This window comes from Boleophthalmus pectinirostris, unplaced genomic scaffold (genome assembly GCF_026225935.1).
Source record: "Boleophthalmus pectinirostris isolate CB_2022bp ecotype Guang Dong unplaced genomic scaffold, ASM2622593v1 HiC_scaffold_22, whole genome shotgun sequence".
NCBI classification, from domain to species: domain Eukaryota; kingdom Metazoa; phylum Chordata; class Actinopteri; order Gobiiformes; family Gobiidae; genus Boleophthalmus; species Boleophthalmus pectinirostris.
This window is the reverse complement of record NW_026571190.1, coordinates 10,744,613-10,763,700: the sequence shown is the minus strand read 5'-3', so window position 1 is coordinate 10,763,700 and position 19,088 is coordinate 10,744,613. Positions and strand designations below refer to the sequence as shown.

At 39.3% G+C, this 19,088-nt stretch overlaps 1 protein-coding gene across 1 annotated transcript in view; it reads right to left on the bottom strand.

Moving 5' to 3' along the window:
* Positions 1-19,088, bottom strand: part of vegfc (vascular endothelial growth factor c) — an 81,746-nt gene that overhangs the window by 33,115 nt on the left and 29,543 nt on the right. The window contains exons 2-3 of the mRNA XM_020932973.2: positions 8,595-8,820; positions 7,795-7,985 (exon numbers count right to left, since the gene is read on the bottom strand). Of these exons, the coding sequence (XP_020788632.2) occupies positions 7,795-7,985; positions 8,595-8,820 (417 nt within the window). The remainder of the gene's footprint in view (positions 1-7,794; positions 7,986-8,594; positions 8,821-19,088) is intronic.

Below are 19,088 nucleotides of genomic sequence, written 5' to 3'. Positions count from 1 at the left end.
CAGTAGTAGTGGTACTGTATGCAGTAGTAGTGGTAGTGTATGTAGTGATGGTGGTAGTGTATGCAGTAGTAGTAGTGATAGTGTATTCGGAAGTAGTGGTAGTATATAGTATTAGTGTATGTAGTGTTAATGGTAGCGTATGCACTAGTAGTTGTAGTGTATGATGTGGTAGTGGTACCGTATGCAGTAAAAGTGGTAGTGTATGTGGTAGAAGTAGTACATGTAGTGGTAGTGTATGCAGTAGTAGTGATAGTGTATTTAGTAGTAGTGGTAGTATATAGTAGTAGTGTTAATGGTTGTATATGCAGCAGTAGTGGTAGAGTTTGCTGTAATAGTGGTAGTAGTAAATTATGTAGTGTTAATGGCTGTGTATGCAGTTGTAGTGGTAGTGTATGTAGTAATAGTGGTAGCGTTTGCAGTAATAGTGGTAGTACATGTAGTGCAGTGTTATCAGGCCTCTGGATCGGGGACATTCAGGCTCATTGAGGAACACTGAGAGGAAATGGCCAAAGCAGCTGCACTCAAACAATGCACTGTCAGACTGTGTGAGAGAGTTCATTAACAACACAACTCCATGTAATGCACAAAACACCTGTGCGAGTCCACCGAGAGCCAAGGCAAACACACCAGAAATAATACACGTGAAATATGAACGTGTTAATGACAACTACTTTAAATGCCATAGATTAAGCTACATTGAGTTTTTAAGCCATGTAAAAATGTTGTTCCTTATCAAAATCCTCTCTGGAGGCCTGGACACTATGTTGATAAAAGTCATTATTCTGTAATTGCAGTTACATCATCTGCTCTGCTATCTGCTCATACTAAGTCCCACCAACTTCTCCTTTTGGTTTGTTTCTGTAAGGACTTGACTGAGTGACAGCTGGATTTAACCAATCACAGTGAACTTTAAAGGTGCATTATTATGTAACATTTCTGTCCATCAAATACTCTACTTTTATCCATGGAGATGTTATTGCTTTGTCTAGAATGTTTCACAGTGTGGTATCAAAGCTTTCTATCTTCATGGAGATTAAACCAGATCCAGTTACAGGTCAGATCTATGGAGAGGCAACTCGCGCACACAGACAGAATGCCTGTTTTTTTAGGTATTTTTGAGCAGTAAAAGCACCTGTAATTGAATAAATGTAAAGCAGAGTTGTTTAATGCTGGACTGTGGAACATTCCAGGTAGAGCAGAGACATACCCATTAAAAAAGTAGGTGATGGATCCCCTGCCAAAAAGTTACATTGTGCACCTTTAAAAATAAGAAGCATAACTTTATTCACCTCTTAAAGGCAAGAAATTAAAAATGAAAATGGTGTTATTATGCTTTTGCCATTGTTGCCCACCTCTACCTAGAATGTGATATTTTTTTTCTTCTTTCACATATTTGAGTAATAGTTAGGTTCTCTTACTCTCCAGATCTAAAAGAAAAATTATATTAAAAAAAAAAAAAAAACTTGAACTAAATGTGGTAGGTTTTATTGTTTATATTTCCTGATGTATTTATGGACATCTTCCCACGCATCTCATTCATACATCTGTGTACATGGACACCTGAAACAAGGTGGCTGAAGCGTCTTGCCCAAAGACCCAGCAACAGTCTCCGGCAACCGATATTCCCAGTGGTTTCCCCTCTCAATGCTACTCAGGAGACTTGAGAATGACAAGTTACCCTGGCAGCAAAACTAAACCAGAAATGACTGCAAAAAAATCTTTGTATAATTAGCTTTTCATGTGTTTCCAATGACTACTTCCAAACACTACTGTATTTGTCATTGCTGCTCAGAGTTGTTCTTTATTTCACCCCCTGTCCTCCCTGTATTTGGCCTGTACTCTGTTCCTTGACAATGATCTTAAGTGCGTTTGGTGTTAGTCACTCAGCTACTGTGGCGTTGCCATTAGTTTAACCTGACCCCGCTCCACATAATAAGTCTGTATTCAATAACAATGTATTTAATCTCCAACTCTTTGCCAAATTCTGTAAAAGAAGATTAGGACACAATATTTCACTTCCCGTTGGAGTTGAATAAACTCTGGTCAAACAATTTAGAAAGTAATATAACGCCACATTAGGGACAAGTAAGTTCGGTACATTCTGTTCACAGCCAAGTGTAAAGAATAAATTAGAAAGTCATTTTAGTTTTAGACAGCATAAAATAACAAATATCTTGGCTAACAGAATTAAACACTGAATTTAATACATTTAATTTGCACAAATCATTATCAGTGACAAGTATGTGATTACAAAGGGTAAGTATTAAGCTTTTCCCCACCAACCAAAAAGTTAGTGGTTGAAACCTGTGATCACCCAAACTGTCAAGTAACTTCACTTAATAACTTTGTCTAGTAATTTCATGTGTTTTTAAAGTCCAGTCATTCATTTTCTTCTGCTTTATCCGGGGCTAGGCAGCAGTCTACGCATTGACTCCCAGACTTCCCTCACCCCGGACACTTCCTCCAGTTCTTCTGGTGGGATACCAAGGTGTTCCCAGGCCAGGTCAGAAATATAATCCCTCCAGTGTGTCCTGGGTTTTCCTTGGGGACAACTCCTGGTGTGACGTGCCCAAAACACCCACCAAGGGAGGTGTCCAGAAGGCAGAAGGCTTCCTAAACAGATGCTATGCAAGCCACCTCAGCTGGCATTATTTCACAGCCTCTGGGCTCCTCATTTTCTGATCTGGTGCAACTCTCCATTTACTGGAAGTAGGGGGAATTACTACAGTGAAAACAATTAAAGTAAATAATGAGGAACATGTCCAGACATTTTAATGTAAGCATGCAGTAGTAATGAACATGATTTAACAGCAGAAATTGTTAAAACAAGTCTGATGATGATTTATGGACTAAAACACATGGTTCCTATCTATGACATCACAATCCTGGGGAACATCAAATGGAGTGTTTTGAGACAAAAGATTCAGGATTTTACAGTCCCTTTAAAATGAAACCCAAAGATATACTAGTACAGACTGGTATGACTGTGACTGTGTTTGCATAGTAGGACCTTATCTTTTCCTTTTCCCAGCTGCAGTGTTTCGAAGGATTCTTGGTATTGTTACTGAGTTGTACTGTGTACCCGTATAACAAGTGCTCATCTTTATCCAAGCGCAGCCAGACGTCAGAATGTTTATAGAAAACACATGGCCTGGAATCTGTAGCATCCAACAGAACTACTATGTGTGAGCTACTGTTCTCTGTCTCTGCTGCTCTCAGTCTGAACTACTCCACATGGGCCTCCTCTGTAGAGTTTCACAAGAAATTATTATGAGCTTCAAACAATGTTAGAATGTCATTACCTCCTCAAAACTCCAAAACTTCCCAGAGTAATGTTTTGTTTCATTCACACATATTTGTGTAACCCCTTATTATTAGGCTGTCTACATCTCCAAAGCTCAAAATGCTCTGTTCCAACTTGTTGTTTTCAAGTTAACAGCTTCCTTTTACTTTTAGTTCAGTAGAGAATCAAGCCAATCCAGAATTGAAATCATACAAATGACTCAAGTGAAAGTGTATGGTGTTTACAGTGGAGACAATTGCTGCCAGCTTCAAACACAGTGGAGCACTTCCTGTATTACCACATGACATCACAAGGTGGAAAAGACTCTTTTCAGTTTGAGAGAAGAACTCAGCCTAAATTTTCAAGATTTCTGTAGTAAGTGTGAATTAAGCAAAACAAAATAGCAGGTATGTTTGTGATGACGAAACAACATTATAACAGAGATAGCATAATAGATAGCATAATATTGCCCCCTTAAAAAGATTAAATGCGCCAGAAATGTAAAAAAAAAAAAAAATATTAGTTTGTTCTAAAAAGTTTGCAGTAGTCCAACTGACTTTTCATCAGCCTTTGATACCATGAATCCTCATACACTTGCACCAAAGGTTTCCTAAGCGTTCTAAAAGTTGTTGTCTGGTCAAGTGGTTCCACTCTTTACCACTCAAGTAAGGGTAAACAGCTCTTTGTCAATAGCAAAAACATGAAACACAGGAGTTCCCCAAGGAGCTGTACGTTCCCCCACTCTGTTTACACTATATATACACCAATGGTTGGAGGAGTACTATGTTATAAATATCTTGCCTTAGAGTTTCAGTTTTAGTCTCATAAAGTCTATCTTGATGTCTATTTTTAAAAGAACTTAAAAAGAAAGAAGATTTTTTTTTTTTTCCATAGATAATAAACAACAAAGGCTTTATCTATCTTCAGTGTTTGGGATCGTTTCTATCTGATGCTTCAATACACAGTGTAGTGTCTAGGAAAATGTAGCTCGGAGCCAGACTCTTGGTCAGGTTAATCGAGGAAAACCAGTTCTGCAGGGATAACGTAAGATTATTTTCAGCTAAAATTGTAACAGCGATTTCACTAATCATTGGTTACACAGAAATATCCTTTTGTGGCATAGCACAAGCACATAATCAAATAATGTGTGTTTTGGTATTCAGCACTTCCTGACAAACCCAAAGCAATAAGTACACAATAGAGAAAGTACAAAAGAGTCATTTGTATTGAATTCAGCTAAAATAGTGCAAATGATAAAAACGTGAAATGATGACATGGAAAGTTACGCCCTTGCACCGCAATGTTACTTCACTATACCAAATAGAAATTAAAGTAGAAATGGTATCATCAACACGGTCTAGTAAAGGAATTTGAGATGGAAAATAACATTTGTTGAAAATTGAAATGTTAGAATAATATGTCAAGTGCTATACACACAAAGTTATTCTAGGATCCTGAATACACAGTTCTCCAATACAATGAGATTTTGGTTTTGAGTGGATTAGTCAATCAGGGACATACATGGTCAGTCTGTATCAAAATAAATAAAGCTACAAGGGAAAAAAGAAATTAAAAATATATCAAGGGACTGAAAAACATGGAATTTCAGTAGAATCAATGAGCACTAAATCACTTTCAACCAGTCTGAAGTGAGAAGAATGTCATTTAGTTTGTAATATAGGTGACCAATGAGCCGAGGTGGAACGTAACAAAGTAAAAGTAGTACTCTGCTTAAGTATACAGTTGAGTCTGTACAGTCTGTACTTTACTTAAGTAGATTTTAAAATGGATAGTTTTATTTTTAATTCACTACAATGGAGAGCAGGCATCTGTACTTTCTACTCCACTACAAAAAGAAAAAAAAATCTATTCTAACTCTAGCTATTCAATTGTTTCTGTTGAACAAAATTTAGCAGTAATCTGTATCAAAATCTCTACATTTTCAGCAAAATCACGAAATCTATTCAAAATATTTTTACTTTTTACTCATTTTAGTACATTTTTAAACGGTTACTTTAATACTTTTACTTAAGTAGATTTTTTCTTGTGATACTTTTACTTGAGTATTTTTTTGCTCCTGTTTCTGTACTTTTACTCAAGTTGGGAGTGGAGACCAAACTGAGTAAAAAAAAAAGAAGAAAGAAACCGAGATCTGGACTTCATTCTCATTCTAGACAGGCAACAAAGTTATATTAGGTATGTCTATGAGTTCTTCAACCAGGTAAAATGGATGAAGAGTCTTGCCCAAGGACACAATGACAGTATGCAAGTAGTTAGCGGGAGAACTCCTAGACATTTTTTTTTTGCAATAGTAGGAAACTTTTATTATTTATTTACTGGTTAATTATTTATTTAATAACATCTATGACTCATTAAAGATACAAACTAAATACAAAAATATTTAATTGTGCTTTTTATTTATTCATTGCAGCTCATGTTTTTTTTTTTTTTTTTTTTGTTTTTTTTGTTTTTTTTTTTTAGCAATATCATACATTTAGAATAGTTTTTGTGGTTTAAATTTGCTCTTGGGTTGTTGTGTCAGTGGCATAAATGAGTTTCAGTATTATTGTTTATATTTACTTAAGCAATAAGCAATATACCGCAATTTGTTATAGTGACAGGCCTACAAACTCCTCAAGCAACTGAGCTACAGCCGCTCCAAAATGACTGATGGTTACTGGTTCAAAATATGAATTATCCTGTCTCATATTTTGGCTTATATGTGAGTGATTGCTTTACCACTGTGCTGCGGTAACCCAATGCCTTTTCATAAGACACAGTGTCCAAATATTAACACACAGAATGACTTCTTAATCTGCACATGGGACCAAACCACATCCTAGGTCAGTCCATCTATTTCACAGTGATTTATGAGCAGGCAGTGCACGGGGCAGCCTCAGGAGGGACCCCAGCAGAGAGCGAAAACAGAATGTGACTTTGACCGACCACACAGACGCTCTCCAGACTCCAGTGAGCAGAAAGTCATTATAAAACACAAAGCCAGACAGACAGGGCTGAATTCAGTGTAGCTGCACTGACAGAGAATGGAGAACAACTATAGAACTCATACAGGAAGATATAATTTTTTCCATCTGATTGTACAGAAAAAAAAATCTTCCTATATGATTGGTTTGAGTTTGCCTTAAAGGAACTGTATGTAGGCTGTGCTCTTATGGCCTCAGTAATCAATAAAGGTTGCATGTGATTTACCAATGATTTTGGGAATTGCACAACACTGATATATAAATAATTGTGGTGTAACAATATCCAAGTCTCACGATACGATATTGTCATTGTATGAACCTCATAGTAAGATACTTTTTGCAATATCGTGGGAAACCTCACGATATGGTGGGGAGGCTCACAATATTACGATATTATACATAATAACACGACTGACATTATAAAATGCTTTGACCAGTCATTTGGTACAATATTTATTGTCATATTCATATCAATGACATTTTGAACAGCTTGAAAAGCCTTTGAAGTGGAAGTGCAAAATTCACATAACAACTCAGTTAGGGATCTCACAGAGTAAGTCTGACAGAAGCTGACCGCATCAGCGCACAAGGAGCTAGCTGTTTTTTTCTTGTTTATGCAAATTAGCCATGCGGCTTTAAGTTTCATTTCCATAAAACATAAACAAATATATATTTGAGTCCTTCTTGTAGGAATTTAAAAAAAAGACAAACTTAAATGCGATGGCATTTTATATTTTGGTTCAAATTTACCCCCTAACCTCGTCCACTGTGGAAAATAGATGAAAATCACTCGCTATATATTCTGCCGCTGCGTCCACAACTGGCGCAGTGGCTGATGACGACTGCAAAGGATTATGGTCCATGCAGTTAATTGTGCTATGTGCCACAGGAGAGGACTCAAAATTCTTATTTTTGCCTGAAGATACAAAGTTTAATACCGTGACTAGACCACAATGATATTGGCAATTTTACTACAATGATATCACATAAAACATATATAACATAAAATTACTTGTGTTTGTTTGAAACATGGTTGTAGTGCTGGTATCCTTTATTACACTACTCTGGTCAATGAGCAGACTGCAACAGCCACGGTCCATTAACTTGTGTTGTTTGGCCTTTCTACGGAGGCACATGTTTAGAGCGCGCCCATTGAATTAAAAATCTAAATCTCATTATACAGTTCCTTTTAAGGGGGGCATGCAGAGACATTCTAATCTTACTCATTCTAAAACACAGCTAGTGATCATCAATAAAAAATGTCATACAAACGTAAATATTTTGGGGGGGGGGGGGCTTGACACAAAAATGCTGTTCATTAGGGGTGGGACGAGATAGAATTTTCACGAGAACAAGACAAGATTTTGAAAGAATTTGCGGGTGACTTAGATGTGGCACAAGTTCTCGTCCTATCTCTACTATTCATCATTTCAGTTAGTTATTAGTTTCGTTGCATGTCACACATTTGATGTTGCTCCAAAACATCCCTTTCATGTAACAGTATCTCACGATGAACGAGGCACTCACAGTTTTGCTGACGTATCCTGTGGAGATGTTGCGACATTGCTTGTCCTCTGAGTGGCAGCATCCTCCACACCTGAACACGGACACGCACGGGGGTTTGTAGAAGAGATTTGTGGGAGCCCCAAACTCTCGTGCCACATCCACACACACCTCTCGCGGGACACACTGGGTCTTCCTCCACTCTGACTCGATACCTGCACAGACACAAGGGAACAAAGATGTGAGGGGGGAGCTAACTTCTCGAAAACAAATTGACAGGAAATGGTGAGTGAGATTTGAAGTTCCAAACCCCCAGTTAAAGAGCAAAAACACTTCTTCTTCTAACACACAAAAATAAAGTTTAAGGTTTCTTTATTACACGAAATTGACTCTTGTGAGCTTTAAAACTTATAAGCTTGTGTTTTGTTTCATTCACACCTTAGTGGAATCCTTTATTATTAGTCTGTCTACATCTCAAAAGCTCAAAATGTTCTGCACCACCTTGTGATGTCATGTGGTAGCTTTCAAGTTAACAGTTACTTTTTACCTTTTGGTCTGGAGAGTTTGGTATGTATGGACACAGAAGAGTGCTTCCTGTATTGCCACAAACATCACAAGATGGAAGAGAGTGTTTTCAGTTTGAGAGAAGAACTCGGCCTAAATATGCAGGGTTTGTGTGTTATAAATGAAACCAACACAACTCTGAGTATTTGTTGATGAGGAAAAAACATTATAACAGAAAATAGCATAAAATGAGCCCTTTAAGATTAAGTTTGGTGTGTCATTTTATTTGCACAATCTTCTTTTGAATGTAAAGGTCTTACTTTTGAGCAGGTCCAGGTTGAGGTAGGCTGCAGCGTACTTGGGCTCATCTGTCTGAGGCCTGGATCTTCGCATCTGGGCCTGGAGTTTGGCGTTTGACCCAGCGGCAGACAGCTTGGACCTGCATTTGAGCGCCGCCCAGAAGGAAGGGTACATCAGACTCATCAGCTCATCCACCGTGGACGCTGAACGCAACCTCTGCTCCATGTCCAGCTGTGGAGGGCTGTCCTGGGAAGAGACAGGGAGGGAAGGACACTTATGGTTATTGATACTTTGCAGTGATATGACAGGAGGTGGCTTCACAGTGGCCATGGTGACACAACAAACACACTAAATGAGAAGAGCCTCAGATCCCACACTTCACAAGTCTGAGAACAGTCAGGAGGCTTCAGATCATGTAGACAGGACAGATCTTGTGTTCATTTGAAGGGTTGAATAAAACCACATAAAACTTTGTGAAGCATTCTCCCATGTCCCCCACACCACAAACTGACACACACACATGTTGTGGAGTCAACTGTAGTAGTCCGAGAGTTGAAGATCAAAGGCATGACACTAGAGTGTTAAAGCAGAAGTTCATTAACCATCAGTACAGGGCCCAGAACTCAGAGACAGTGTTGTCTATTCCTGTCTAGTCCATTCAGCCTATGCTTGCATTGTAGGGAGTGTTATATCTCTGATGACATAGGCCAAAATAACAAGGACTGAGCTGGCAATGAGTGCCTTCAGCATACCATAGAAATGGAAATTCTCTGCCATCACCAGAGCAAAGAATGTAGAGCTCACAATGAAGTTAGGTGCCTTGACATGATTTAACACATACATGATGTAGAGCATGGAAAGTGTCTGGGGTGAAGGAAGTCTGGGAGTCCCTGCTTAGATCTGCAAAAGCAGAAGAAAATGGATGGAGGACGGAAACCTGACCGAAGATCAACTGCCCCCATCGGAACCCAATAGGCTTAGTCGGACTCTGACAAATATTTAGAACTTATGTTAGGGCTCGGGTCAGACTCAGACACATCAGCGCGTTAAGACATTTGAAATGTAAAATTAAAAACATCTTAAGGCCACCACACAATACAGGATTTTTCGGTCTTGAATAATGAACAATACAGACACGGGGAGAATCTTATGAGACTTAATGGCTGCGGACCACAGGCTATAAAATTGTGAGCACGATCGCGTCTGCTATTTTCTGTAAAACCACTTGCTTTGAGACTCTTAAGTATTCAGACATCAGAGCACTGCACTTTTAATTTAGGTACAAGTCAAAACTGTGTTATTATTATTTGTGAAATGTGGTGCAATACCTCAGATACATGATTTTTAAAGCATAAAAGATTGGCAATAAAACACACAGGAAGTACAGTCACTATCGCTAATGTGCGCTGCATGGATCGAGGTGTGGAACCTCACACACGTGAATCTTTTTATTTTTAAAGAATGCTTCAAACCGGATTAACAGTGCAGTTTTGTGGACAGTTGTCATTATTTGCAGAGGACAGTTTCAATGGATAAGATGGATGAGAGGCTGCTCTTTAAATGTACCTCTTTACGAGGAAGGAATAAAGTCCTCTCATTATTTTCCCTATATTCCGAGTTTGTATTTTGCGTCTCTAACCATGTACCAGTTTGGGTCCATTAGAGGCCACACAAACAATATACTATGTGTGTCATTAGTAGGCCTATGAAAATAGTGTGATCTCTCTCAGACACAATATCGTAATGCCTATAAGGCTCGGTTCAGATTCGATCACGGCTCTGTTGGATGAGTGCCAGTCTCGGATAGAAAATATCAGCCATCACCGATCTACACTCTAATATGATGATATGAAGTAGATAGACGAGAAGTAGAAAGAGGGGGAGGAACGCTGCTGAACTGCATGGCAACACGTTTCAATCAATGAATATATTGGGTCCAATCAGCTGTGAGTCCGCTATCCCCTCAGGTGTTAAACTGCACTGCATTTCCCATCATACCTTTAGCCTTTGTAGTTCATGAAGTGGGTGATGGTGTCTGCAGTTTTCACTTTTGATCTCGCAACATTCCTGGTGCCTATGTGCATTCAACTTTCTGATTGATCATACAGTACATCTCTGACTTCACACAGGCTCAGAAACCTGCACAGATCAAACACAGGACTGTACATTTGGCCTGAGGTCCAAACATGGTTTTAAACTGAAATAGTAGCTCTTTGTGGAGTGAGCTTTGGCTGAGAGCTTGTGATGACAGGGCAAACTGCTCCAGGTTTGGCTCTAGTTAAGAAAGCAATCGGACAAACTCTACACCTGCCTGCACCTATAAGCTCCCACTGGACTGTCAACATCACGTAAACACACAGCACCCAAGGGAGAAGCTCTGACGTGTGGAAATGAGAAGAGAAAGAGGAGTAAAAAGAAGGAGAAAGGTAAAGGAAAAGGGTAGGGCCTGGAGGAAAGGGGGGATGGAGAGAGAAAGGGAGGAATAAGAGGGAAGGGAAATAACATTTTACTCCATACACAATATTGTAAAAGCAGCTTTTTGCAAGATAAAAAGTAGACTTAAAAATATAAATAAAAGATATGCTGTTGGATGCAAATTAAAATAAGAAACTGCCAAGGACCAACAGTTTCATCCAATCAGAGCTGTTGTTGGATGGACAGATGGACTTTTTTTCAAAGAGGGGATATTATGCTTTCTTTTATCTTTTCCTCATCAAAAACATGCCCGAAGAGGTTTTGAATATCATGCATGCATTAATTTACTGATCTCCCTGCGTGAACCCTCTTTATGATTAGCTGTAATATTCTGTTCAATGCTCAGCTCACAAGCCTACATCATCCAGGCTCTCACACGACAATTTGCCATAAATATACAAAAACATGACATAAAACTGTACACAGCAACTTGACAAACCTGATCCATTGTGCAGTGCTCTGAAGGGGGAATGACATAGCACTGAGAGCAAAGGGACGGGTAACTCAAGAGCATCAGAAATGAAACAAACACTTATTAAACATGTACACTGTCTTTGGCGAATATAGCATTGATAAAATAATAAAAGGTAACATGGTAATCTAATAATGTTAGATCTTAGCAGTTAACACAGCAGTTTCACCTCATGGAAAGTATCTGACCTCTCAGCATTAGGATTCGTTCACTCGATGGTAGGCAGGAACTTTTTTTATTTAACCAATCGCTGCTATTTGGTCGTGACGTATGTAATGCACCAAATCCCGTAGGAAGAAAAGCAATAACCTCTTTCCGCTTGATAAAATTCACCAAACATTCTCTTCGTTCCGGCTCGGGAATCATTGCCAACACAGAACGTATGTCTTCGTTTACATCCATCTCGACCGCTTTGTTTATTGGGGGACCTCAAAAGGGACCCAGACAGGCACTTGAGTTTGACATCATGGCTTCACAGCTCTTCGCTGATTGGCTGGTGCGCAGTCTACAACTTCTGGGGTTCTTGTCTAGTGTATTCCGATTCCTGACCTAGTCACTGAAGAGAAATGAAATTGAGCGGAGGCACTAGGTGATGCCAGCCTGACTAGTTGACACCCCATGAAATATATATATATATAAAAAAAATAAAAAAAACACTTTAAATGTTATTTTTCCTCCTGCCCTTCAGTATAATGGTCTGCTGGTTAAAACAGTATCATGAACAGTACAACAGCATGTACATGGCCATCACTGCACCAGCTCATTGTATAAGAGCCCAGACAGTGAGTAAAGCGGTCTATTGTGTTCCACTGAGACGGTGACTGTGTTTACTGCAGTATAACAGTATTTCCTATGAAAAACAATGAACATTTTTATGAGTTATATGAACACATGTCTGAGAAAGAGGAGGTTCTGTACATAAAAGTGCCCAGACCATTTCCTCATCTCTATATATGTTTATATACTATATCATATACATTTCCCCTCATAAGTCTGGTCCAGCTGTCACTCTTGCATGTACTGTATATGCAAAAATAATGTTAGCTGTATATAAAATATACAGATTTTCACCTTACGTCAGTGCATTTTTTTTTTTTCTTTTTTGAGTCTAAATGCATTCTCCAGAATCATGTTTCACTCAAATCACTATCTAATGCTTACAACAAACTTGAGTGTTACTGAAACTGAACTGTTTGACATAAGAACACATTTTCAATAAATACATCACTTTTTCATGTGCCTGCATAATTTAAGTAATAACATAATAACAACAACAACAACAACAAAAACAAACTCAAATCTGTCAACTGGACAAGAGTTTTAGAGAAGACGTTTCGCCACCTATCCAGCTGGCTTCTTTAGTTCTGGTCATGTGCTAGTTTGACACTGCCTTATATCTGTCTGAAGGGAAGAGATAATTACAATGACGCTAACACCTATGTGTTTGCAATTTCTGTTATTACTGGAGAAACAAAACAATCACTCCATGTGAGAATGTACCAACATTGGTGCAAGAGCAGCTCAGGACCCCAGTCTGCTGTGCATCTCCATCTCAAAGCAACTAACCTGAAGAAAGAAAAGAGAGGGAATGGTAGGAGAGGGAATTCAAAGAGGCTATTTATGTTAAGAAAAACAATCTTTCACTGAATAGACATAGGGGACTTAGACATCTATCACTCTATCCTCAGACCTAAATCAAAACAAAGAAAACAATAGGGATAGAACTATTTGTTCATAGGTGTGAGATCAGGGACAGTCTACTTGAATGAGTGAAGAAATGTCTTCACAACTTTTGTCCAGCTGACAAAATAGAATATTTATAGTACCTACCTGGACAACTGAGGGATTACACAGACATGATTAAACAATGGTAAACAGCCTAAATAAAGCTTAAAATGGCAAAACAATTGAAGAAGTAAAATTGTATAATAATAAAGTACAGTGTTATCATACTGTCTTAGGGGAATAGTACAGTAGTAATAATAATAGTAGCAGGCAACTAATGATGAGGTCACATTTGATCTATTCATCTTTCTGGAAAGGGGAGGATGAAGCGTGAGATTGACAGGCAGATTGATGCAGCATCAGCAGTGATGCAGTCGCTGTAACAGATTGTTGTGGTGAAGAGGGAGCTGAGTCAAAAAGCAAAGCTCTCGATTTACTGCTCAATCTACATTCCTCCCCTCACCTATGGTCATGAGCTTTGAGTAATGACCAAAAGAACAATATCGCAGATACAAGCAGTCGAAATGAGTTTCCTCCGCAGGGTGGCTGGGTGCTCTCTTAGAGATAGGGTGAGGAGCACAGTCACACAGGAGGTGCTCAGAGTAGAGCCGCTCCTCCACGTTGAGAGGAGCAGTTGAGGTGGCTCTGAGGTGCCTTCTGAATGCCTCCATCGGGAGCAGTGGTGTAGTGGGGATTTTTAACTGGGGGTATGCAATTCATGTCGTCACGGCCTATGCAGGCACACCTCCAGGTCCTGGTTTAGACCTGGTTCAGTCCTGGTTCAGTCCTAAGATCAGACCTGGACCCTCATGTCATAGGTCAATTTAGGACAGTAGTGCAGATATCATGAGCCTGTGCAAATTGTTTTCACCACTGCCAATAGTTCCAGTTTGACATTTAAGTTGTAGCTTTTTTATATTTGTTATTTTTTTCTCACATCGTTAGAAGTGGGTGGACAGCGTACATCTGCGTACCAGGCCCACTGCACTCTTGCTCGACAGGTGTCTCTCGGCTGGGCTGGGAATGCCTTGGGATCCCCCTGGAGGAGCAGAACGAAGTGGCCAGGATGAAGGAAGCCTGAGAGTCCCTGCTTAGACTTCTGCCCCTGCGACCCGACCCCGGATAAGCGAAAAAAAAAAAATGGAAGGATGGATCTTTCTGGGACCTTTAGTCAACCGCATCCTACTTTTCTTTTTTTGGTTGTATTATATAATGTATAGTTTATATAGTGTAAAATGTGTTGTTTTCTTATTTCAGAGTAGGCCGATGTCCTTCTCTCAGTCGGGAACAGTTCCAAATACTATGAATGTACAATAAATCCTAATATTGTTCACTATCATGGCTATTTATCCAACAGCATCTTAAGTCAACATATGAAAAAATTTATACAAAATTGATCTCAATGGACTTGCCTCTTTTAACTATTTCTTATTACTTTTTTTCCACCTCCATCTCAGTAAAACCATGCCTATAGGATGTTGTGATGTCATCTGAAATACTGCAATAAAAGCCCGAACAATGAAAACAGTCACTATGGCCTTGGTCTCACAGCGATGATGTCATCAAACGGTTGCCCTGTTTTTAGACTTTAAAGAGGATATTTTTAGATTCTTTGGGCTCATTGTTTTGCTTTTACAGCTGGTTCTTACTGCGGGTTTACAAGTCCTTCACATACTGCCCCACTTACTCCCCCCCCACACACACACACAAAAGAGAACAGAAAACAACTTCAGGATTTAAAAAAGAGAAAAATAAATAAATAAAAGTCATGAACGGTCTTGTATTTGATGTTACTCCGACTTGTCACCAATCAGACACACACTGCTTCCTCGCATGAGTAAGATGAGTGAAATGTCTTGCCTAAAGCCACAAACAGCATGCACTAACGCCAAGTACCAACCAGGCCCCACACCGCGTAGATTCAGAGATCAAATAAAGCGAACGGACAAGCTGCTAACTATTATCAACATATGTTTTGTAGTTAAGGCAATTACAACGCCCCAAAAAAAGTCAAAAAGCGAGTGCTGTGGATGTGTGCTGAACTTTATATACACAGAGGAGCAGTGCCTATAATGATAGCAGGTGAAAACAAAGACTCTGAGCTCTTGAGAATGAGACGAGATTACTTAAACATGCATGATTTAAAACACAACGCAAAGGCAAAGTCAATGCTGAAACATAAAGTATTAAAGTACCTGTTTAAAAATGTACTTCAAGAGTAAAAGTATAGTGCATGTTCTAAGGCTTCAGATGTAGTGATTTTTATACAGATTTGTGCTGAATTTGAATATTTTTGTTTGCTGAAAATATGAATGTGGTCCAAATAAATCCCTCATCCCTTTCAGCAAGTCTCAAACAATGATAAAATTTACTAAAACATATTCAAGTAAAGTACAGATACCGACATGTTTCAATTAAGTACAGTACTTTACTACTTTTTCTTCATTACATTCCACCACTGACCAGTTAAAAAAAAAGGTTTAATGTATTTTAAAGATGAAAAATTGCACATAATTAGATCATCATGTTATTACCTGGTCCTTGAATGGTTCACCCTGTGTGTCTGTGTGTGTCTGTGTGTGTGTCTGTGTGTGTCTGTGTCTGTGTGTGTCTGTGTGTGTCTGTGTGTCTGTCTGTGTGTGTCTGTGTGTCTGTGTGTCTGTGTGTGTCTGTGTGTCTGTGTGTGTGTGTCTGTGTGTGTCTGTGTGTGTCTGTGTGTGTCTGTGTGTGTGTCCACCTGCGATAATTCCACCATTTATGGACCGATTGTCACCACGTCATCGGGTACGGGGGTCAAGCCCGATGCCGCAAAAAAAGTTTGGTGACGATCTGAGGTCATTTGAGGTCAAACGGGTCAATTGAAAGGTCATGCCATTATAAAGGATCAGCAATTTCGGCAATTTCTGAACCATCTGCGGCCTAAAATATTCACCCAGTCATCACACAAGTTGGCACACACATAACCTACACTGGGTACACTGGATTTTACAGGTTGAAACCGGTCAAGGTCACTTGAAGGTCAACGTAACTAAGATCAAATATGCATTTTTGGGCATAACTCCGCAAAGGATTGAGCTAGAGCAACGGGAGTGGTCTCAAAATCTCAGAAAAAGTATTATCTATTTATAATTCTATGCATTTGTTTAGTAAAATATAGTTTTCGAGATAATCACTAATTATAACAGTTCCTTTCTCTTTCAGTGTATACCATTAAAATTCTAATTGGAACAAAAATAATTTCCATTTCAACACACTGATCTACAGTCATACAACTAACATAAACAGAACTCATGACAAATTACATTTTCGTTACACAATAGTAAACACAGATATTCTCATGTGTGACAAATATCACATAAATGTTCATGGGCACTGTACAGCTAGACACATTGCATTGTGGATATAACGATCATGTAATATGGGCTGGACTCCTCATAAGATACTTCTGTGGTGATGAACTGACTCCATCGATGCATCATGGGGGACCAGGTTGCTGTCTCTGGTTGTGCTTGTTATTTATTGAAAATGCCCTATTTGCTGAGTCAACAACACAACTCAAAATATACTCAAACATTTATGGATGACATATAAAACCTCCCCTGTTTTTGACGAGGGAACATTATAACATGGTAGAGATCTCGAAAAGTCAATTTTGCATAATAACCCCTCTTCCTTTAAGTCACATCTATGTGTTTTTAATAATACAATAAGCAAAAAGTGTAATATTTTAAAGAATTTCAGTTTATTTTACACCATGGGAGCAAAAATTTGACCACCATATTCATACTCTGCACTATGGAGTACCTATAAATGTATAACTGCTATAAGATGAGATCAGAACAGTCACTTTGTTGTTTTTTTTTGTGTTCTTTTTTTTTTTTTTTTTTTGTATTTTCTGCCTGTTCTCACCCAGAGAGACTGACAGCTGCCTCACAGTTGCTGCTTGTCAGACAGTACAGGTGTGAGTCTGTGATGATAAGCTCCTCTGAGAACGAAAACTCAAACCACAGTTCTGATGTGGAGCGTACAGCTGACAGCGCCCCCTCTCTGTGTGTACGTGAGTGTGTGTGTGTGAGAGACAGAGAGACAGGGGGGGGTCAGAGCCAGGCTTAACCCAGGATTACATTAACACCACACGGATTTAGCAGTGCTTCAGCCTGTAATCGTGTGTCAGGAGATTTTAGGGAAGATTTGGACAAATGAATTAGATTTATTGGCTTGTAACACGGGGTTTATTAACGTGTTCACTTGGCAAGAGGGCAAAGAATTCCTGAAAAGGGTTGCCAGATTTTCAGAGAGCGATAATGGGGAAGGTTTTGACAAAAATCTCAAAACAAGTGGCCCAAGTCCCACAGAAATATAAGCAGCTAGTTAAAAATTGAGATGTGTATATTTTTAATGGCTTTAAACATTAACAGCATCAAATGAACATGACAAAAACTTGAAAAAGGCTAAAAATCTCTGCTCTTAAGTGTGGGAACTGCAACTTCTTGAGGTCAAAATGCTGATCAAATTAATGTTTAATTAATCAAGTTATTTGTATCTGCTTAAGTTCAGAATGGTTTTAATACTTTCTTTCACTGCGCCAAATAACTCAACAAAACACAAGGTACAATCCTGGTTCAGTTTCAGTTCAGTCCTGGTTTAGTCCTGGTTCAGTTGCTTTAGTTGTGGTTCAGTCCTAGTTCAGAACTGGTTTAGTCCTGGTTTAGTCTTGGTACAGGCTGGGTTCAGTACTGCTTTAGTTCTGGTTCAGTCCTAATTCAGTCCTGGTTGGGTCCTGCTTTAGTTCTGGTTTGGTCCTGGTTTAGTCCTGGTTCTGTCCCGGGTTAATCGTGGTTCAGGTTGGGTTCAGTACTGCTTTAGTTCTGGTTCAAGTTCTAGTTCAGTCCTGGTTCGGTCCTAGTTTAGTCCTGGTTCAGGTTGGATTCAGTACTGCTTTAGTTCTGGTTCGGTCCTGGTTTAGTCCTGGTTCTGTCCCGGTTGAATTGTGGTTCATGTTGGGTTCAGTACAGCTTCTGTTTCAGTTCTAGTTCAGTCTTGGTTTGGACCTGGTTTAGTCCTGGTTCAGGTTGGATTCAGTACTGCTTTAGTTCTGGTTCAGTCCTAGTTTAGTCCTGGTTTAGCCCTGGTTCAGTTTGGGTTGAATACTGTTTTAGTTCTGGTTTGGTCCTGCTTTAGTTCTGGTTCAGTCCTTGTTCAGTCCTGGTTCGGTCCTGGTTCGGTCCTCGTTTAGTCCTGGTTCAGTCCCGGTTTAATCCTGGTTCAGTTTGGGTGCAATATTGCTTTAGTTCTGATTCAGTCCTTGTTCGGTCCTGGTTCGGTCCTGGTTTAGTCCTGGTTCAGTCCCGGTTTAATCCTGGTTCATTTTGGGTTGAGTACTGCTTTAGTCCTTGTTTTGTTCTGGTTCAGTCGCAATTAGTCTTGGTTCAGTCCTAGTTCAGTTACCATGAATCATTGCAATCATCTGGCAGAAGAACCACATGTTAACTGGGTTACATAAAATGACCCAAATTAGCCTACTTAAAAATCCTATTAACTGTTCCCATTATTAGCAAAGAGCCTTGTAATGCCCGTGCTCCCAGTTTCATTGCTACATCCAACACAATGAAACCAAACTGTTGCTATAGCGAGCGTGAACCAGAGCCAATAGAACATAACTGTAGCACATATGTTAAAGCACTTATGTTGGAAATGGTCTGGTAGATCCCCAAACACTGCACGCTTCAAAGAAAAGAAAACCAACATGGATTTGAGTACATCACATAAACCCAGGGCTCTGTAATGTAATAGTGTTAGAGGCAATAGACAGGCATACGGTCCTGTACTGGAGTTATGTAGT